At 44.3% G+C, this 23266-nt stretch overlaps 1 protein-coding gene across 1 annotated transcript; it reads right to left on the bottom strand.

Moving 5' to 3' along the window:
* Positions 1-6463: 6463 nt before the first annotated feature.
* Positions 6464-8545, bottom strand: LOC147455398 (uncharacterized). Its single transcript, XM_086514177.1, has 2 exons — positions 8184-8545; positions 6464-8070 (listed from the first exon to the last, which is right to left on the bottom strand). The coding sequence occupies exons 1-2, from the start codon at positions 8391-8393 to the stop codon at positions 6610-6612; spliced, it is 1671 nt and encodes a 556-aa protein (XP_086370303.1). The 5' UTR covers positions 8394-8545; the 3' UTR covers positions 6464-6609.
* Between the last annotated feature and the right edge of the window lie 14721 nt (positions 8546-23266).

The raw sequence follows: 23266 nt of genomic DNA on the forward strand, positions 1-23266 counted from the left end.
TATCCTTTGAAACATAAGGATCAAGTTCTTCCTATGTTCCAAAAATTCTTGGCACTCGTTGAGAATCAGTCTAGCAAGAAACTCAAAAGGTTGCAGATTGACAACGGTCGTATGTCTCCAAGGAGTTTGACAATTTTTGTGCTCAAAGGGGGATTAAAAGGCAGTTTACTGCACCATACACACCAGCTCAGAATGGAGTTGTTGAGCGCATGAATCGTACGATTCAGGAAAGAGTCACAACCATGCTTTCTATGGCAAATCTCACACAAGACTTTTGGGCAGAAGCCATCTTGACCGCAATGCACATTATAAATCGTTCGCCTAGTACGCCATTGAAATATGAGATTCCATAAGAGTTATGGTATAAACGTAAGCCCCACTATGACCATCTACGTGTTTTTTGGTTGTGAAGCTTATGCTCATGTGCCTAAACAACTTCGACAGAAGTTAGAGCCAAAGTCACACAAATGGATTTTCACACAAAGGCACCCGAAATCTCATCGAGTCATCCGTAATTCATATGTGATCGTCAATGAGTTGAAGATTCATAAACAACCTATCAAGGAAACTGAGAGGTTCCGAGAGTCACTTTTGAGGATGTTGCCTCAGAGACAGTGAAATCAACTCAACGGGCTAGTGATGCACCTTCCACTAGCAATGCTCCAGAGGGAGCGGATAGCAATGGTCAAGGAGTGAGACGATATACTAGAGTCTCTCCTCCACCTGCGCGTTTCGAGCCAGGTCTTAATTACATCATGTTGACCGATTGCGATGAGCCAAGCTGCTACCAAGAAGCCACGATGACGGATGATGTGGTGAAGTGGGAGCAGGCTATGAAATTTGAGTATAACTCAATTCTGGCTAATGACACTTAGGACTTGGTAGGACTGCCAAATGATGTGAAAGCTTTACCTTGCAAATGGGTTTACAAGAAGAAATTTACCTCAGGTGATCCAAATCTAAAGTACAAGGCTAGACTTGCCAAAGGGTTCAAACAACAAAAGGGAGTCGATTTTGATGAAATCTTCTCTCCTATGGCCAAGATGACAACGCTTAGAGCCGTACTTGGTCTTGTAGCGATTGAGGACATGGAACTTGTCCAAATGGATGTGAAAACAGCATTTCTTTACGGGGATCTCGATGAGGATGTTTACATGCAACAACCTGAAGGCTTTGTTCAGGAGAACACATCTCGTGAGGAGCTAGTATGTAAGCTCAAAAAGGCACTTTATGGCTTAAAGCAGGGTTCAAGGCAGTGGTATCATAAATTTGGTGCATGTATGAGGTCTCAAGGGTATAAAAGGAGCGAAGAGGATCACTGCTTGTACACAAGAAAGCTAGATGATGGCATTCTAGTTTTGTATGTTTATGACATGCTTAAAGCTGGGAAATCCATTGCGGAGATTGCCAACTTGAAGAAAACACTTAGCAACAATTTTGCAATGAAAGATTTGGGGGATGCTACACACTTTCTTGGCATGCGAATCAAAAGAGAACGCAAACATTGTATTCTTGAGTTATCTCAGGAAACATACATTGAGAAAGTTTTGCAGCATTTCAATATGCAAGGGGGGGGGGGGGAGCATTGAGTACCCCAATGCAGGCATTTTTTGAAACTCAGCAAGGAAGATGCACCCAAATTTGATTCTGAGCAAGCAGAAATGGCTAAGGTACCATATTCTTCAACAGTGGGCAGTCTCATGTATGCCATGGTGGCCACAAGACCAAACATTGCTTTTGCAGTGGGAGTGGTGAGCCGATATATGGTAAATCCTGGTAGCAAGCATTGGGAAGGAGTGAAACACATTATTAGGTACCTCAAAGGTACGGTCGGTAGGTGTTTACGCTTCAAGAACAGCGATGCATCCATCGTGGGTTATGCAGATGCAGACTATGCAGGTTGTGTCGACAATAGGAGATCAACATCTGACTATGTCTTCATATTTGCTGGAGTAGCAGTATCTTGGAGGTCATGTCTTCAAGATTGTACGTCATCTTCCACTACGGAAGCTGAGTTCGTTGCTTTTGTCGGATGCAAGTAAAGAGGTTGTATGGTTATCTCGCTTGGTCAAAAATCTTGGCATTGATGAGACTCCAGTGATATATTGTGATAGTCAGAGTGCTCTTGCATTGGCAAAGAATCCCGTGTTTCACTCCAAATCGAAACACATTGAAGTCAGGTATCACCTTGTGAGAGATTTCTTGGCCAAAAAGCTCATTGACTTGGTCAAGGTACACACTGACGCCAACCCAGCAGATGCTTTGACAAAAGGCTTAGCTTTGGAGCGGTTTACACATTGCAATGAGTTGATGGATATAGGTTGAAGCCACTAGATTGCTTCATGGTTGTACATACCAGGTCACTTGGGCTGTGTTGGCCTTCAAGTGGGAATTTATTGGGATTCAGGCCAACTGGCCGGACATCCCACTTAATACTAACCCATCTACTAACTTAACCATATATACACTTATTCTTTAATACAAAACAATAAAATAAGGAGTTACAACAGGATAAGGTTGTTGTGCGCTCCACCCAACAGCAAGTCTCTCTCTCTCTGCTCTCGCACTTGCACTTGCACACGCTTCTCGCGGCACCTTCACACACCACCAAGCTTTAAGATCTCCCATTGCTCGACTACACCAACCACCAAGCTTTAAGATCTCCCATTGCTCGACTGCACCTGCTCAAGCTCCCGAGTTCCAAGCTTTTTCAAGAACTCTATTTTCCTATAGATCTATGTTTCTGCAGAGATGCTTCAAGAATCTGTATGACCCCTCACATGCCCGAGAGACGTGATGCACGCGTCGGGTAGCCGAGAACTGCCAAGATGCTCGATCCGTGTCGGATCCACCCCGAATCAACTTGATCCGGTGCCGCGAAGCACCGAGCTCCAAGAGAAAACTCGTTGTAGTCAAGAGACCGCCGTAGCTCTCATACCAGTTGTGAGTGCACGTGGGCAAGGATGCGTCCATGCATGCGCGGTGTGGTGCGTGCGGGTAAACGAGAAGCAAGAGACCAGTATGGGTAGAGCAACCTCTGGAAGTAGTAGTGAGGAACTCCTTATTCTCATGTATATGAAGAATAAGGACATGTACACATGTGGGCGGGCGATCGCGGATACCAAACGTCCTGCCCGGGCAAAAGGCGTAGCGCCTTTACCCCAACAAGACACGCATGCGCAAGTGCGTGTGTAGGAAACAAACAGCTATGATATCGTTTCCTTACTCTCACACACACAAAGTACACACACACAGAGGGAACATTGTAGCTAATTGCTCTCTCTCTCTCTCTCTCTCTCTCTCTCTCTCTCTCTCTCTCTCTCTTTGTGTCTCTCTCACCCACACACACACACACACAGAGCCTTGGGTGCATGCATGGACTCACTCAGGTAGATTGGACTCTCTCTCTCTCACACCACCAATGCTTAGTCGCATTGTAGGTTGAGATTCAAGTCTCATGCACACACATAGCCAGCGGCCAATCGCGTTTTTGCTCTCTCTCTCTCTCTCTCTCTCTCTCTCTCTCTCTCTCTCTCTCACACACACACACACACACACACACACACATACACACACACACACAAACACATGAACACACCACATACACATAGCATGGATGAGAATGCATGCACGAGAAACTATTCTAGATCCAGATTGGACTGAGACCAAGCATCGAGGTTGTCGAGCTGCAGTTATTTCATGGAATTCCAAATGTGGACGTTTATGCAAGCTGCAATGGATGACACATGGAAGGCATCTCCTTGCTTAGAAAACTTAAGCTCCATTATATATGTATAGATTTACTTTAAATTTATTTCAATCAAGAAAAAAAATTGGCACTCTCTTTAAGATCTCTCTCTCTCTCTCTCTCTCTCTCTCTCTCTCTCTCTCTCTCACACACACACACACACACATACATACACACACCTATTCGAGACCCGTGTCTAATTAAAATTGGGGTTTAATGTCTTAATTGAAAAATCATAGCTATATTCCAAGTTCACTTTGAAGTAAATCGATAAAATTTTGCTAGTGCGCATACGAACAATTTCTTAAATTCTAAAATTTTATGGCCATTGGATTTCTAAAAGCAAAGTATAGCCACCCTTAGAGTAAGGAAAAGTAAAGTTGTAAAAGGAGAGTCAAAACTTTTTTTTTAATACTTTAAAAGTTAAAAGTTGAAGGTTGAAAAGGTTCCCAGGTTCCAAGATTTAGAGAAATGAGACATTTTGTGAGGTTTTCTTTGAAGCTAACTAGTGAGTGACCCATGGAGGGTTTCTCCTTCCTTAGAAAATTTTAAGTTGTATTATCCATAGTATAGATATAGATGTTTCATTGTATGTCTCTAAAATTTGATTAGTCCCACCATTTCATAAAACCATCAGTATATGCATGTAACGATGCATGCTTAGAATCATGCATACCATGAAAGAAGACTATGCATAAGAACACATAAAAAACATAAGATCTATGTAAGGATGCATGCTAAAATTTGGGACGGAACATAATTTTTCGTGTAATCCAAGCCTCACGGAGTCGAGACAGTGTCCAATTAAGGCATGCCCACCCAATTTCTACGCTTGCATGAGATTGTACACTCAATTAAGTAGGCAAGCACCCAGTCATGCACACCTATAGCTCAACTCTATATTTTTGAGTGAGGATAGCTATTGATTAGGAAATTTTCCTTTTCTTTACTGGTCAAACTTGCATTTTCATATTTCTAAAAGGTAGAGTTGTCATTTGAGGAATATTTTTACTAATCTCGACCACCATCACATGTCTAAGGGACAAGTATTCGAGAGGTAGATTTGTAAATGCACACACATGCGCGCGCACTCTCTCTCTCTCTCTCTCTCTCTCTCTCTCTCTCTCTCTCTCACACACACACACACACACACACATGGGTACCAAAGCCACACCCCTCTTGGCATCACATGACTCATTAGCTATTTTACAAATAAGGGAAAAAGCTTGTATCATTTATTGGACCAAACAACTAGTGCAGGCGAAGAGCTTGAAGTCATTATTGAAACCATGAAAGAGTCTTGGAAAACATTGGGGATTCCTCAAAATGAAGATACATTCTCTGACAAGGGGATCAACATAACCATGCTCTTGATTAGTGCTAGTTAGCATGATAGTAGCACCTTACGAATACTCTAATGTATGTACATAGTACGATGTTTTCTGCTCCTATCTTATAGATTGAATTGGAAGTGAAGGAATCTCAAGTTTGAGTTTGTAAACATTAATTGCAGCTATGGTTGCATATAAAGAGTTGGCCCCAAGCATCAAACCCTAGCATTGTGTAATTTGGCTAATGCCACAATTACAAAAGATATAGCAATGGCAACCATGGTACATAAATAATTTATAGGAGATTATGGAAAAGGGTTTGTCTCTTGAAGTTGAACTACTTGTTACCCTGATCATGTTGTCTTGCTATGCTTTTCTCAATGCATGCTAGCTTGGGTTCCAATGGAAGGCTTTGAAATGTCAACAAAGGATACCTTACAATTGGTTGTGTAATACTACTAGACAAAAGGTTCTAATTACACTAAACTCAAGAAAGTGTTTCTATTATGTTAGGCATCTAACATTCAAAGAATGCTATCTGGCATTCACAATATAGCATCTAGCACATCCAGAATGCTAACTATGTTTTCCAATAAGTTCATTAGGATGTCCAATATGGTAACTAACATATGATGGCAAGTAGCATACCAAGTATGCTAAGTAGCATATCAATAAGCTACTTGGCATATTAGATATGATGGATAGCACATTGGGAATGCTATTTAGAATATACAAGAATGAGAAATATGCTCAATATTAGTATAATGGGTATGTGAATTTTCCATGAAGCTTGATGTGCACGGGGTGCATAATTCATCTTCAAAATGGTGATTCCATCAAACAAATTTTGCTTCATTTAGTGGTCAAGTTTCCATAGGAAACTGAGCTAAGTGGCTATCTCGAGAGACACTCCTCTCTGTGTGGCTCCTACTAGATAAACACCTATGTGGAGGTGGAACTCCCTAGCAAAGAAATTACGTTCTCATGAGTAATCAAGTTCTTGAATGCCAAAAATAGCCTGCAAAATGACCTGAACATTACGCATTGACAAATGTATGCATTGACTAAACCCGCATGGGATAAAAGTGCCCTCTTATAACATTAGGTAAAAAGTCTGCAAATAATACAGAAATGTTAGATCTTTTGAGAGTCTAGAACAAATGATAAGCAAATGGTAGCCTGCTAAGCACACATAAAGCAAGAAGAAGAAGGGAAACCCCATGTATTCCTTTTTTGGCTGTAGTTTTGGCCAGTGTTTATGTAGGTAGCAAAGCAACCATCAGAGATGAGAAAAGCTGTGGGATGCAAAAAATGTCCTGTTATTAAAGTAGAAAAGCTGTGGGATGCAAAAAATGACCATTAGTGCAATTCATGACAACTAATACAGTCTTAACAACTGCTATGTTGCAACCCATTTAGGTACGCCATCCAACACTGATTCAGTTTACACAGCTTCATAAAACCAAAACATAATCAAAACTAATCTATGTTCATTTTTCATAACCGCAGAACACATGACAGTGGTTTCTGCTATCCAAGCTCAATATTCAACAGCTGAGCATCATGCTCGCTTTTCATAACCGCACAACGCATGACACCTGGAGGCCAGGAGTTAAGTGGGTTCAAGAACAGCGGATACTTGTCTTGGCCATCAGTACCAGCCCAATCAAAGTCTATAAAGGCCACTTTTGAGTTCTCGACATTGTAAAGGATGTTCTGCCTCCGCATATCCCCATGTACAAACAAAGGGTTAAGATCATGCACATCCTCATAAGCCCTCTTGACGTCCAACTTGCACTTTTCCCATTCGTGATTCTGCAACCTGTACTTGTTTGCCTTGTCATCACCACTAACGAACAAATGAGGGTCCAATGCTATGAGAGGCCTCCAACCATCTTCCTCACAGTAGAACTCCATATCAATTACCAACCAAGACCCTTGGAGTTGTGCAAGGTGAAATTGTGGTGCAAAACCCTTTTCCGCCCACAATGCGTGAACCTTGTCACCATATCGCTGACAAAACTTTATGATGCGTTGCTGCCCATCAGGATAACTCAAGTAGAATAAGAGCTGCTTCTGTCTTCCCACATTCATGACCTGCAAAGCACTTCTTGTGAGCTGGCGCTCATACTGGATAACCTTGGCATGTTTGTTCCTCTCCTCCTGTCTGATGGGGGATGGCCAAATTACTGAATCGGCTCTGCGGATGACATCATTCCCTCTGCTCTCCACCTCCAACTTTCTGTAGAAATCTGCCAAGGATGCAATGGCCATGCGTATAGCCCCCAAGGCTCTTGAAAGTACTTCCCAATGACCCTGGTCTTGCAAGAAGCGGAAGATGTGCAGGTATGGTGTGAAAGGCTGATAGCATGGTTTGTCAAGCAAAGCAGACCCACCAACTCGGATGGTCGCACCTACAACCTCGACAATGAGTACTGGACAGCAGGACCTAAGGCAAGACCAGTGCTTCTGTTTGTAGTTCCTCGCCGCGTGGTCAGAAAAATACTTCATGGCTTCAATCGACGGTTCACCCCTAAGGCCCATCTCAGGCTTCACGTCAAACATGGCTACTAGAACGTAATCGCCATCAACAGTCAGCACTTCAACACAGATATCTGGTTCACTGAATCCCTGGCGTGATTTTGACACCTTAAACCTGAATTGGGGCAAGGCAGATAAAAGATAGGCCTCCAAAAACCTGGCAATGTCTGACTGGCGAAGGCTCTCATCATCATAGAAGGTACTCATTGCCATCATATTCTGCACAAAGCCCCAGTCCATGGCATCCAGTTCATAAGCCTTGCAACAACTGACGTACATACCGAAGGCCTCCACTAGGAGAGGCAGAGGAGTTGCAGGTGCAGATGTCCGGCACATGTCATACACGGGTACCTCAATACCAAAATACTTTTTCATGGCCTCCACAGAATTTGCCAGCGACGAGGGGGACGGCAATTTCTCATGGTCCGAAAACCAAGGGGGTTCCTTGGGCTGCGACACAAAGATATACATAGAAAAGAAGAGTCCGATGTCAACAGAAAAGCTACACGCACATACAGATACACGAAGAAAAACAAGAAAAACGCAGCCCAACAATGTCTTACCTGCTTTTCCACCAAGATGAATGTAGATCCAGGAGTGACAGGAAACTCGGTCGGTGCAATCATTCCATTAGGAAGAGTAAGGAGGCCTTTTCTTCCAAAAAACTCTAGGGTTTTGTAAATGGTCGCGACCTGCATGCCATCAAAGGTCGCAAATGTATAGCTCTGATCGCTCGCCTGCACAATCACACCCTCCTTCACGCCCGACTCCATCGCCAGGCCTTACCCCTAATCAATCTGTGTAACCCTAATGAACCAGTGTAACCACGCGGCGAGGAACTACAAACATCGGATCATGCAGTGAATTGGGGGTGAGGAACTACAAACATCGGACCAGTGCTTCTGTCTGTAGTTCCTCCCCGCGTGGTTACTCTTGCTTGCACTACTACATTATATTGCTGGAATCTTCGCAGATTCCTCATCTGCCTCATTCTTTTGCAGGCTGGAGTAAAACTCCAATCGTATGAGGAATCGAGCACACGACGTGCACCGTAATAATGAGACTCCTTCACTAACCACCCCACCGAAGCTCCAATGTTGTCTATGCCAAGACCCTTAAAACTTTTTTTTAAATGTTTCTAGCTCAACGGCTTCAGTCATCAGCCCCTGCGCCCCTGCTATACCATTGCTTGCTCATCGCGCTCGTGTCTGCTCACTGCTCATCGTCTTGCTAACCACTCATTGCACGCCACCTGCAGTTGCACTCCCCGCCCGCCGACGACGAGTGTCAAGGGATCCTGAAAGATTCACATTTTAGACTATTTTTAAAAAATCGTTAGCACATACTCTTGCTTGCACTATTAAATTTAAGTTCTATTCATCCCCCCCCCCCCCCCCCCGTCACTATATGGCACGGCTCTGGCTCAAAGGGGATCTAGGACCCAACTTTGGGGGGGCGAGGTGGCTTTAATCTCAGCCATCGGATCATGCAGTGAATTGGGGGTGAACTAGGGGTGGGTGAACTAGGGGTAGGTAAACTAGGGGTGAACTAAGGGTGAACTAGGGGCGGGTAAACTAGGGTGTGATCATGTGCCATGCCAACATGGGCAGCGACTAACGCCAGCGTGGTTCCTGTGTCAATCGAGACGTCTCGCGTTCGACCCACACCATGCGAGGCGGGTGAACTAGGGGGTGAACAAGGAGTGAACTCGGGGTGCCATTTTTGCCCCGATTTCACCCTTAGTTCACCGAGTCGATGCTGAGATTGCATTGCGATTTCCGCTTCTCTTTCCCACCATAGACCCCCCTGGCTGGAGCCATGCCATATAGTGACGAGTCCCCCCCCCCCCCCCCCCCCCCCCCCCCCCCCCCCCCCCCCCCCCCCCCCCCCCCGCCTCCCCCCTCCTCTGCGTGGCGGTCCTCCTTTCCCTGGCTCCCACCCCTTCCGCCCTCGTTCGACTTGCCTCCAGTGCACAAGCGCTGCACTCAACCCTCTCCGAGCTACCCCTTACCTCCTCATCCCTCTGTTGAGCTTGCCATGCTGTTGCGCGTCGAGAGCCTCTATGAGAGAGAGAGAGAGAGAGAGAGAGAGAGAGAGAGAGAGAGAGAGAGAGAGAGAGAGAGAGAGAGAGAGAGAGAGAGAGAGAGAGAGAGAGAGAGAGAATGCAGTCCAACCGTGCACGTTACAGAGAGAGACATAGAGAGAGCTCTATTAGGTTTGGCTTGCGGGCACCACAGGGGCCTGCGCACAAAGAGAGAGAGAGAGAGAGAGAGAGAGAGAGAGAGAGAGGCTTCACCGCTAGCCCCTATCAACTAGAGCACCACCTCTCTAGAGATTGATGTCATGAGAGAGAGAGAGAGAGAGAGAGAGAGAGAGAGAGAGAGAGAGATCCACATAGCATCCTGCGTTTCCCCACAACGTGGCAGCTTCGACGTGCTTTTGCTCTCCAGAAAACTAGCATCTCGTTTTGATTCACCCTTCTCAACCCTCTTTTTAAAATCGTTCACTCATACTTGGTTGGCCTTGCTATCAATAATAAAGAAGAAAATTTCAAAGTATAAATAAAGATTTGAAATACAAATAAAGGGAGACTCATGGAGGATACGCCGTGGTTACATACAAAGATTTAAGATAAAAGCAAACATGACTCGTGAGAAATGACAGTCTTGTTCTTACGGATATAGGCGATGTTGGCATTGTGATCAAAAAGGTACATTCGGCGCTTCTGTTTGAGACATATGAGACATCGGCGGAGATCTATGCGTGATGTGGATGAGGTTTTGACACATGCTAGAGCGGTGGCTTCATATGCCAATGATGATGATGTCACACCTACCTTTAGCGTTCCTCCTGCTTACATGTCTTCTAGAGGTGGCACTTCTCCACATTGGTTGCTAGATGAGGATGCAAATTTCCACATCACACCACATGAATAGTTTAGTACCTTCTCTAGTGGGAGCTTTGGTTGTGTGTACTTGGCCGATGGTTCAGTGTTTGACATTGCGGGTGCATGAGATATTAGTTTGTCATTACCCAGTGGTGCATTGTATAAGCTACGACATGTGCGCTATGTTTCTCAGTTGAGTACAGCTTGATCTCAGTGAGACAGTTAGTAGATTGTGGATGCCAGACACTGCTTAGAGAGTAGTTTTTTGAGATGCATTGCGGATCATTAACGATTTTTAGGGAAGCCTGCATTGACTTGGTATATCCTATGCATGTATCTGAGGTACGAGACGGCATGCTCTCGGTTCTGTTGTTGGCATGCATTGAGCGAGAGACGAGACAGGTCTCCTTCATAGGTGAGATCCACCATGCTCACAAGGCAGAGCATTTAGCTATGTAGGACATGCCAATAGACTCTGTAGACACAAAGGTAAAGCAACAGTGCTCTAGTGAGACACAATAAGTGTCATTGGAGTCTATGTAGGCAAAGGTAGAGCGGATCTACTCCCTAGAGACATATGCAGAGATGATGAACATGGAGCTCTTTGATTTGCTCATGCTAGAGACTGATGAGTTGATGCTAGGATACTCAGTTCCACCTATGGGTGACAGGGACGTAGCCATCCCAATGTCAACGATGCCATATCCATATGTGATGGGTAGTCCTGATGATGCAGTGCATGCAAAATAGCACAGGGGAGACTAGGACAGCCAGGTTTGCATAGATTTTGTCAGTGTTCGAACATCTCATATTCGATTTATTAGTATCAAGGCCCAACTTAGCAGTTGTAGTGGGAGGATTTGTAGCAGGGGTTGTTAGTCGTACGATGACTAACACTAGCATTCTACATTGTGGAACTTTGCAAACCATATAGAGTTATCTATGGGATTCACATAGGCTCTAGTGTGGATATGCACGCTCGCCTATCACTAGAGCTGATATGGCTACATGTAGATCGATTGAGTGAGCCAATGGGCGTAGGTTGAGAGAGTCTCTCACCTATTTTCTTGTACATACTAGTAGTTTAGCTAGTAGGTTCCACTCATCGGTGCATCACCTTTAAGTGGGAGATTGTTGTGGTAAAGGGGTTGTGCACTTTGCATGAGGCCGAATGTCAGGTGTTCGACCACCCACTGTGTGTACATACACATTCCTTATTCTTCATATACACAAATAATAAGGAGTTCCTCACTTCTTAGAGGCTTTCTCCAACCACACAGTGTGTCTTCTATTCTTCTCCTCCCTCACACTCCGCATGTACTACACATCTCTTCCACACCTAGCACTCCCACATGTGAGGGGAGAGGGTTGTTTTCGTTCACCATTGGCACCAGGAAGTACGAATAAAGTAGGCAAGCATTCAAGAGGTGGGTTAGGGTACAACCTCATGGAACGTTTGTCGATAGGACAAATGGGTATCTGATGTAGCAGGTTCAGCGTACTTACCATGGGTAAGGGTGTCTTCTAGAGGCTGCTTAGCAGAGATAGATGCCATCAATAGTTGAGGCCATGGATTTCATTAATGTGTTCACAAATGTGGAGCACGTTAATAACATGCGTTAATAACGTAATTTATGTTGTGATCACATCTATATTCACACAACTTTTGTAATGACCGCCTTAACTTGGTCTGCCTGTAAACCCTTTGGGATTTAGATATTCCCGGAGGGGCCCGGAGGGTATTTAAAATATCCGACGGGCCCGCTCGGAATATCTAAATCCCGACGGGATATGTCATACTATAAAGAGCAGATGATTAGCCACATTTTTAGTTTTTTGGGAAAGATTGCCTTTGTTTAGAACTCCCAGTTGGCTAGGTGTCAGGACAAGGGTCCTGTACCCTAAGAACTAGGTTAGTCATGGACTACGGCCAAGGGTCAGGCTAGGCAGTGTGGACAGGGGATCCGTCTAGGGCAAGGGGCTAGGAGCCCGCCTATATAAAGGGAGGTTGGGAGGAGGATCCAAGAGCCTAGTTCCCTAGTTCTTACAGTGGTATCATAGCCTAGGAGTCTCTTCCACTCTCTCTCTAGGCGTGGTCTCTTTAGGTCCCTAAAAGCAGGCTCCTTGGGTGAGAACCGTGGCTTTTTTTAGCCTTTTTCATTTTTAGCCGATTTCCTTGCCAATTCAGGCAGGCTTTCCTTTTTTGGAAACGGGTGTGTGGTGCATGAAAGGGGGTGCTCTTGGGCTTGAGGGGAGCGCCTTGGCGAGGAGGGTCTGCAGTCAAGAGGTCTTGGCCAACATCGGACAAGGAAAACCACACACAGCAGATGAAGCCCCTCGTTTTTTCCTGCGCGCTGCCTGCGACATTGGCCTTCAAAGGCTTGCTTGATTTCACATGGCCAGGCCAATTAGCCATAAAAAATGAGCTTCGGCCATAGTAGGCAGCCCAAGCATGGCGGCATAAGCAAGCGACCGGCAAGTCTACCCTCAGTTCTCGTGCTCCGGGGGAAGGTAAACGACCACAACTTTTGTTGAGCAGGAATAACTCAGCATTCTGAGCCGGTTGCAAACCGGATCTTGCAGTTTCGCGGTGTCTTGGGATTTACAATCCGACTTCGAATTTCTGATTTCGCGGTGGCTTGGGATTTACAATCCGACTTCGAATTCGGCGTTCAATTCAGTTGAAGACATACTTACCCAGTTAATTATAGCAATCTGCTATGAGTTCGATTAAGTGCTGAGACGATTCACTGCTACGACGCGGAGTTGGCTATACTTTGCAAGTGCTACCAACATTATGCATTTTTTCTGAGTACTTCTTACACTGCACTGTGTAGCCATGGATTCGGATATCAACATGACATTCGATTTTGAGCAAAGTACTCCCGACCCTGCCAATGACAGCTCGCAGCTGGATACTCTCAAGGAGAGTACCCGCGACACTACGGCAGGAGAAGATACTTATAAATTGCTCGACATTCAGGAATTTCGTGCACTTCAGACACGCATGACAGTCATGGATGAAAATTTTAAGGCTTTAAATGAAAATGTTACTAAACTTTCCACTTTAGTCATTCAATTGATGCAACAACAGAGTAAGGGTCCGGCTGACACCCACATGCATGAGCACGTTGCAACACAAGGGCAAGGCCCAATTAATGAAACACTGCATACTCTCACTGCCAAAGAGGTAGATGATTTGTTGAAGAATTTCAAACCACCAGTTTTCAAAGGCGAAGACTGGGATCGCAATAAGGATGCAATGAACATCTTTCTTAGTAAATGGGATGGAATTCACACCTTACGGCGAACTCCGGATGCAGTAAGAGCTCTGCAAACGAGCTTAACTCTGGAAGGCAAGGCCTACAAATGGTGGGTGTCTCTCAAGGAGAAGAACATCATACCACAGAGTTGGAAAGCCTTTGAATCAATGTTTAGCAATGAATTTTTGCCTACAAACGAGGCCGATGGGAATTGGACCGCTTGGGACACGTGTTCCATGCGCCAATTTTCGTCACTCCTTGAATATATCTCTCACTATAGGGACGTCATCCTCAAGTTGGAAGGATTGGATACCTTTCAACAAGTACGAGGGTTCATACGAGGTCTGACTCCAGAACTTAAGAAGTATGTCAAATCCAGGACCCTAAAACACTTGAGGAAGCCATAGTGAAAGCACATATTCATGATGACCCTGATGATAGGAAAACACATAACAATAACGTGCCTGCTAGTACACATAGTAACACACGCACTCAGTACGGGCACAATAAAAGAAAATTTATAGTTGCTAATTCAGATGCATCTAAAAAACCCAAGGGGTGCAGGGGTCCTCTCTCCCCTGAGGATTTTGATAAGGCCAAGAAAGAGAAGCTATGTTTTCAATGCTTAGGAAGAGGCCATGGCAAAAAGGATTGTCCCAAGGGGAAATTTGCTGCCCAGGGGAAGGAGAAAGCAGTGCACACGGTGCAACTACTACCTCTCGAGTCTTCCTCAACGTTCTCTACAGTGGAAGTAACACACACTGAGGTGGTGCATGAATGCTGTCTCACAGCTTCCATGTGGCAACAAACCTTTGGACCACATGAGTTAGTACGTATGTAGGATATCTGCAAGGGCACAAGGTGCGCATCTTGGTAGATAACGATGCTACGCACAATTTCATCAATTATGGATTGGTGAAAAAGCTCAAACTGCCTCAACTCCGAGTACCCACCGCTACAAGGTAGCAATGATGAATGGACATGATAGTGAAGTATGGGATACTCAATGCCGAGTTGTTCCATCGGAAGTACAAGGGTACTCTACTTGTTTGGATTTTCAAGTTATGAACATGGAAAGGGCTGATGTGGTTCTTGGTAGGGAGTGGTTGCGTAGCCTAGGACCATCACTGAAGCGTAGCTATGAGCACAACAGTTTGATGTTCGATTCTCATGGCACACATGTGTTGTTGTTATGAGAAAAGGATATACCATCATCACCATTGATTTGTACTGCCGAGCTTGTGCAACTCGTTTCTGATAATGAAATAGAACAGGTTTTCTTGTGTTACTCACTGTCTCATTTTCTTTCTAACATTGAGTCTGTTGAACATTCCTCAACGCCGCATGCTTCTCTCTCCTCTATTCCACCAATTTCTAATTCTACACAAGCAAACGTTGCTAATTAGTTACAAAATTTTTTTAAGGAATTTCAAGATGTTTTTCCTGATGATTTGCCATCAGGTTTACCACCGACACGCTTAGTGCAACATGGCATTGACGTGGCTGCAGGCTGTAAACCTCTTAGTAAACCACATTACCGTATGAGTTACTTAGAGGCTGCTGAGGTGGAACGTCAGCTTGCTGACTACCTAAGTAGAGGGTTTATACAACCCAGTTCTTCACCATGGGCTTCGCCTATACTTTTGGTGAAGAAAAAGGACGGCAATATGTGCATGTGCGTAGACTACCAGGGCTTAAATGCGGTTACAGTTAAGAACAAATACCCATTGCCAAGGGTCGATGAGTTATTTGATAAGCTAGCTCACAAACGAATTTTTTCAAAAATTGACTTGAGGTCAGGATATCACCAAGTCCGTATTCGGCTTGCTGATATACCTAAGACTGCATTTCGAACATAGTTTGGACATTACGAGTTTTTGGTGATGCCCTTTGGGTTAACCAATGCGCCCGCGACATTCATGACACTTCTGAATAGTGTCTTGAAACCATATTTGGGCAAATTTGTCATTGTGTTCCTCGATGACATTCTAGTTTATAGTGCTTCTGAAGAAGAGCACTTACAACATCTCAGGCAGGTGTTTGAGTTGTTACGTGCAAACAAGTTATATGCCAAGGAATCTAAATGTGATTTTCTCAAGGAAGAAATTCATTATTTAGGGCATGTCATTTCAGCTAATGGCCTATACATGGATCAATCCAAAGTGGATACCATCCGAAAATGGCCACCTCCTAAAAATCTGGAAGAATTACAGATCTTTTTAGGCTTCGCAGGTTTTTACCGAAGGTTCGTTAAAAACTATGCTCACCTTGTTGTACCTATGACAGACCAACTAAAAGGCAAAGGTAAGGCTTTTCAGTGGGTTCTGCTCAACAGCAGAGTTTTGAAACACTCAAAGATGCATTAGCTACAGCTCCTATACTGGCTATTGTAGATCCTTTGAAACCATTCGTTTTGGAAACGGATGCCAGTGACCGTGCTATTGGAGCAGTCCTGTTACAAGACGGATGGCCAATTGCATTTGAAAGTAAGAAGCTGGATGCAGCTCAGCAGAATTATTCTGCTTATGAACGTGAACTCTATGCAATAGTGTCTGCCTTAAAGACATGGAGTCACTATTTGTATGGTGCTTAGTTCGAGATTGTGTTTGACCATGAAAGAATCAAATGGTTTACACAACAAACAGATTTAAAGGGTCGAAAAGCCACGTGGGCCGAGATCCTTCAGGAATATGACGCCAAGTTAAGGTATCGCAAAGGCCGATACAATATAGTGGCAGACGCTCTCAGTCGAATGCCAGAGATCAATTCCCTCTTGTTCATGGAACTTCGTAGTGAATTTTTAGCATCTCTCAAGGGAAAATATGAGCAAGATGAAACATATTCCAAAGTGTGGAGCCATGTTCAAAAGAGGGATCCTTCTCACTCCAATGCAGGTAGTGTACAGTTAACCTCCACACCTAGTTCTCCTTTATCAAGTGATGAACTACAGCGATGGAAGCATTTTACCATCAACAATGGGTACCTACTCCACAAGGGGAGAGTTTGTGTACCGACGGACACAGACATTCGGCGCCAAATTCTTTATGAATGTCATGATAGTCCAAGTGCAGGGCACCCGGGGATTAGAAAAACTTATTCTCTCGTAAGATGACAATTTTACTGGCCAAGTCTACATGGCTTTGTTCAAGCTTATGTCTTGCATTGCCAAAAATGTCAAGTTAACAAAGCAGAGCGCCGGAAAGCAGGAGGACTCTTACATCCTTTGGAAATTCCCAATGGAAAATGGGAAAGTATCTCCATGGATTTTATAGTAGGATTACCAACCACTATACGAGGTCATGACTCAGTATGCGTGGTCGTAGAAAGGTTGACTAAACTATGTAAGTTTACTCCGACCAAATCAACGGTTAAGACGCCAGAACTAGCAAGATTATTTGTGGACAATCTATACAAATTGTATGGGTTGCCAAGTAATATTGTTAGTGACCGTGACCCCAAGTTTAACAGCCACTTCTGGAGAGCTGTATTTAAACGATTGGGAACACAACTCAACCTCAATATAGTTGACCATCCAGAAACAGATAGTCAAATGGAACGGGTAAACCAGGTGCTAGAGGATATGCTAAGAGCATACGTCAACAAAAAATAGACAGACTGGGAAGAATACTTACCTATTCTTGAGTTTGCCTACTACAGTTCTCAGCATGTCACAACAGGCTTCAGTCCTTTTATGCTCATTTACGGGTTTCAACCTAGGTCACCAGTTACGGTGGGGTTGGCAACCGAAAAACTCCAACAGGTTAAGGATTTTCTCCAAGACCACATGGATATGCTGAAACTTACTCGTCAGAATGTCCGACAAGCACAAGATCGGTATAAGAAATACGCTGATGAGAAACGTCGGCAAGTTACCTTCGAAGAAGGGGAGGAAGTATTTTTACGTGTGCCAGAACATTCAGAAAGTCTGAAAACTGGACCGACACCTAAATTATCTCCCTGATATTGTGGGCCTTTCAAAATACTCAAGCGCGTTGGTGATCGTGCCTACAAACTACTACTACCATCACACTCTCGCATTCATCCGCTGTTTCAAGTAAGCCGTTTACACAAACGATTACATGGGGACGACAACGTCATTGACCAATAGGTTTTGGTAGATTACATTGAACCTCCTACGTTACCGCATGAACCTGAATGTCTTATGGATTATCATGAGTTGCGTACACGCCATCACGTACGACAACAAGCCTTAATCAAGTGGAAAGACCGACCTAAAGAAGGTGCCACTTGGGAAAACATTAGTGTTCTTAAGAAGAAGTTTCCCACTTTTGTTTTCGAGCACGAAAACTCTTCTTTAAGGGGGGAGTAATGTCAGGACAAGGGTCCTGTACCCTAAGAACTAGGTTAGTCATGGACTACGGCCAAGGGTCGGGCTAGGCAGTGTGGACAGGGGATCCGTCTAGGGCAAGGGGCTAGGAGCCCGCCATTATAAAGGGAGGTTGGGAGGAGGATCCAAGAGCCTAGTTCCCTAGTTCTTACACTAGGAGGGTCCTTTTGGGAAGAACGTCCTTATTTTAGGGACGATCATCTTTCCTTATAGGCTCACCTAAGGCTACTAAGCCACTAGTCATCAGTTCTTTGAATTGTGGGCAGAGTGTGGTTCGTAGCTAATACGTACGGAGATTTAGGGACAAAGTTGGAGTCACTTGAGCTTTTTTGATGATGGATATTTTTCTATGCCTGGGCCATGGAGCAGACCTAGACAAGAAAAACCAAGAAAAGACTAAAGATGCTCAAACTCTCAAACCCAAGCCCACCAACAAGGAACTACGGCTGAAAGATGTGCTACTAAAATCTGATGCCCAGGAATGTGCAATGCAGTCTCAATGTCAGATCTCACCAATGACTATCCACAAAGACGATCACTTCACCATTCATCAAAGGAGAGAGAGAAGAATTTTAATGTTGTCTTTATTTCAAAAGAGAGAGAAAGAACAAGAAGAGCACAAGACACGGTGTGAAATTATTGTGTGATTTGAATATTGAAAATATTTTTTTTACAATGAGCTTAAATAGTTTTGAACTCAAGGTCTCCTTCTCTTTGCAAAAGAAAATCAATCTCTTTTTCTCTTAGAGGTAGTATAAGCCATTCTCTCTCTCTCTCTCTCTCTCTCTCTCTCTCTCTCTCTCTCTCTCTCTCTCTCTCTCTCTCTCTCTCTCTCTCTCTTTGACCCAAACACTTTAGCCTTAGTCCTCTAAGGATAAAGGACACTCATAGAACCTATTTTTTTGAAAAATGAAAAGGGTTACATAAGGGAGGTCGTGAGTATGCTTGGGGCAAGGGATTATTATTATTTCTTTGAACCAAAAGACCCCACTCTCTAACCAACTCAAGCCGTTGGACTCCAAGAATACCTCCCACTCCCAAAAAGGGACCCCACCACTCTTACGAACCTAACTATACCACTTCTTGGAAAAGCAAGGCATTAGAGGACTCCTCTTTATAAAGGACAAGAGAGAAAGGACAGAGAAGAAGAAGGGACAGGCTAGGCTTTTTTTGAGGGTACTACTACCACAACACTTTCACCTCATGGATTCCTCCTCTCAGGTCATTTATCACTTAGAGTTCTTTTTGCATTAGGGTGACATCAATAACAAGTGTGGATTTCTTAAGACACCTGTCTTCCACCAACATGTACTAACATTCTCATGTTTTTATTTGTGGTGATGGTGACAGGTAACATGGGCATCCACTTCTCTAATTCAACCTCTAGTGATATTTTTCCATTGTTTGATGCATTATTCTCCCTATCTGAATTAATCACATGTAAAATATTAAGGCATGAATGGAACAAGGGGCTTGGTTTGAGTAAATCCTGAGCAGTTATCCACTATGTTTATAGTGAGTTGATGATATTTTCTAATTTCTTGGCAAAGTTAGTAATTGATTAATTATGTCACCTACTCTCTCTCTCTCTCTCTCTCTCTCTCTCTCTCTCTCTCTCTCTCTCTCTCTCTCTCTCTCTCTCTCTACGTATCTAAAGCTTCAGGGGTGAGCCACATCAAGCCAACCCTCCCTCGTTTGGCTCCTTCCTCTTGGCCTGTGTCATCTCATCATGCATGGCCATCAACACCTTCACTCTCCCTCCCCATCCTCAACATGGGGAGTTGCTCATCTTCACTCCCTCTCCACGCTGGTCTTGGCTCAAAAACAGCGCCCTCATCCCTCTCTTGCTATGGCCTCACATGTCCTGCAAACAGGCTCCCTTTTCCTCTACCTGTTATGGAATGTGCCCGCATGGTCTGCAAAATGACCGTTCCCTACACTCGTGGCCCTGTCGACTTCTCTTTTCTGCTCGTGGCCCTGGGGAAACCCCGCCCATTCTCTCTGCAACCTGCGGTGCCCTCAATCGTCACACCCCCACTCTCTCCCCCTGCCAACCCTCCGTCAGCTCGTTTTAAAAAACCCCCTTTTTTAAATTATTTAAGCAATGCCTCTTTATATTCTCGGTCACACCCGAACAACTCGGTTACGTGGTGGCGCCCTTTCAACCTATGACTTGGCATGGTTAGTATTGCCTTTAATGGCTTATGAACGGCAGCATGCCCTTCTTAGCGGAGATGATATCATCCTTGATTGCTTGTGACTCCTTTAGGACTTGCTTCCCAACACTTCCTTCTTGATATTTGAATCTTCGTCATCGCCGCTTTGACACCACCTTGATGTAGCATCTTTTTAGTATCTTCAAGCAAGGTCTGGATAGCAACAGATGTTAAAATAACCCTTTTCTTGGAGTCGCTCCTCTTGAATATGCAAGCATCCCAGATGGTCGTGAGGAAGGAAACCAACTTAAAAGTCAAATACAAGCAAAAAGGAAAAACTAGCTCCATCTTTGGGGATTGCAAGTACTTCGCCCAAGCAAAGACGCTAGAAGATGGGCCCACCGAGCGTGCCACTGATGGATATTTTTCTATGCTTGGGCCATGGAGCAGACCCAGACAAGAAAAACCAAGAAAACACTAAAGATGATCAAACTCTCAAACCCAAGCCCACCAACAAGGAACTACGACTGGAAGGTGTGCTACTAAAATCTGCTGCCCAAGAATGTGCAATGCAGTCCCAGTGTCAGATCTCACCAATGACTATCCACAAAGACGATCACTTCACCATTCATCAAAGGAGAGAGACAAGAATTTAATGTTATCTTTATTTCAAAAGAGAGAGAAAGACGAGAAGAGCACAAGACACGGTGTGAGGTTATTGTGTGATTTGAATATTGAAAATATTGTTTTTACAACGACAAAACTTATCTTAATTTATCTTCAAGAAATTTTTGTCGAGGCAACTTCGTAGGCTCCAAGATTCAAAGAATTTTGGATGATAGGTGCTAATAACCCAAGCAACTCAAGGCTTGCACCCAAGCAGTTCATATTTGGCTTACAACCTGCAAGGCAACGCACCCGTCATATCCGATAGCATCAAACACCCAATTTCTCTCTCACAATGGCCTCCTCTCGCTCAAATATGGCCCAAAATACTTCTCTCTCTCTATATATATATATATCCCTCTATTCATGTCAATTTGAAGGGCAAAGGGCATTCTCTCTTTCTATCTCTCTTTATCTCTCTCTCTCTCTCTCTCTCTCTCTCTCTCTCTCTCTCTCTCTCTCTCTCTCTCTCTCTCTCTCTCTCTCTCTCTCTCTCTCTCTCTCTCTCTCTCTCTTTTTGTGTGTGTGTGTGTATCTAAAGCTTCAGGGTTAAGACACAACAGGCGAACCCCTCCCTCGTTAGGCTCCTTCCTCTTGGCCTGCGTCGTCTCATCTTGCATGGCCATCAGCACCTCAGCTCTCTGTTGCCATCCTCAGCAAGGGGACTTGATCATCCTCATTCCCTCTCCACACTCGTCCTGGCTCAAAAACAGCGCCCTCATCCCTCTCTCGTATGGCCTCACATGTCCTGCAAACAGGCTCCCTTTTCCTCTGCTTCCTATGGAATGCCCCCACATAGTCTGCAAAACGGTCGTTCCCTACACTCGCGACCCTGGCGACTTCTCTCTTCTGCTCGTGGCCCTCGCGAAACCCCACCCGTTCTTTCTCACCATCTTTGCAATCGGCGGTGCCCTCCAATCGACACATCCCCACTCTCTCCCCGCGCCAACCCTTTGTCAGCTCGTTTTTAAAAAACCCCCTTTTTTATTTATTCTAGCAATGCCTCTTGAAGTTCTCGATCACACCCCAACAACTCGGCTACTTGGAGGGGCCCCTTCAACCTAAGACTTTCTTGGCATGGTCACTCTTGCCTTTAATGGCTTACGAATGGAGGTGTGCCCTTCTTAGCAGAGAGGATATCATCCTTGATAGCTTGTGAGTCCTTTAGGACTTGCTTCCCAACACTAGGTAGAGCAAGAGAGATCATCATCATGATTATGTTTAATAAATTGTATATTTCAAACTCGCAAAAGCATAGAGACTCTCATCGAAATGCTCTACTTCCCACTCAAAATTCCATGGTCCTTGCCATGAAAAAGTTCAACAGTGGCATCCTGTGGGGAACACTAGCGTGCTAGTGTGAACCCAAAATTTGCGGTTAGACTAATGCCTTATCCATTGGGCTTCTCTTTCTCCTTCAGTTAGAATGTTACTTTTTTTGTATTGCTTTCTCTCTTCCATTTATCTTGCCATAACCTCCTTGGATGGGAAACAAACTCACTCTTTGGTACATGTGGTACCCAATGTGGTATAGGCAAAGTGCTATCCTTAAAAGAAGGTGACTCGACTCATTAGCTTGCAAAACTCCAAAAGGACTAGCTAGTGTTGAGGTAAGGAATGGTGGAATAGGAACCATAGGAGCACATGCCATAGAAGTTGAATAAGCCTCTCTCTTGTATCTCTCAGCTTCAAAGGTAAGTCTAGACTGGGCTGCTAGTACGGTGGTTGTAAAGGCCTCCCCCATGACCTTAGCTCGTGCATATGCATCCTCAAGTGTCTTTGGACCTGACAACCTCACATGGAGTTGGATATCCCTCAAAATACCCTTAAGAAAACATTCCAACACAACCCTTTCATAATAAAAAAAATATTCCTCTTGAAAGCTTGAAAAGGATTAACATACTCAACAATTGATTCACCCTCCCCTTGGAAGAAGTCTAATAGGTTCCCAAAGTCTAAATTAGAAGGCAAAATAGGGAAAAATCTAGCAACAAAAGCTCGACCCAATCCATCCCAAGTTTGCATCACCATGTGGAGAGTTTTGCAGCATACTATGATACCACTGCATAGCGACACCAGTCAAAAAGGCAGGAAAGAACCGCATGAGGTCTTTAGGCTTGTCATAACCCTCAAACCAACAAGCTTGCACAAATTGCAACAAATGGGAATCAGCTGTATCAACTCCAACTCCATCATAGGGTGTCAACTTGACAATCCATTGATCAATAGGTCTCTTCTTAGCTTGAGAGTAATAGGTGGGGTAACTACATGAACATCAGTAACCACGGGATTTGCCACTAGAGGATCAAGCTTCTCTTTCTTAAGA

This window comes from Adiantum capillus-veneris, chromosome 6, assembly GCF_014529385.1.
Source record: "Adiantum capillus-veneris isolate H3 chromosome 6, ASM1452938v2, whole genome shotgun sequence".
In the NCBI taxonomy this organism is placed as follows: Eukaryota; Viridiplantae; Streptophyta; class Polypodiopsida; order Polypodiales; family Pteridaceae; genus Adiantum; species Adiantum capillus-veneris.

Bases quoted from the DNA above. Each gene is read 5' to 3' on its own strand.
- LOC147455398 (XM_086514177.1), bottom strand. From the start codon at position 8,393: ATGGAGTCGGGCGTGAAGGAGGGTGTGATTGTGCAGGCGAGCGATCAG. The intron at 8,071-8,183 runs GTAAGACATTGT...TTTGTGTCGCAG, and splicing joins TCATCTTGGTGGAAAAGCAG to CCCAAGGAACCCCCTTGGTT.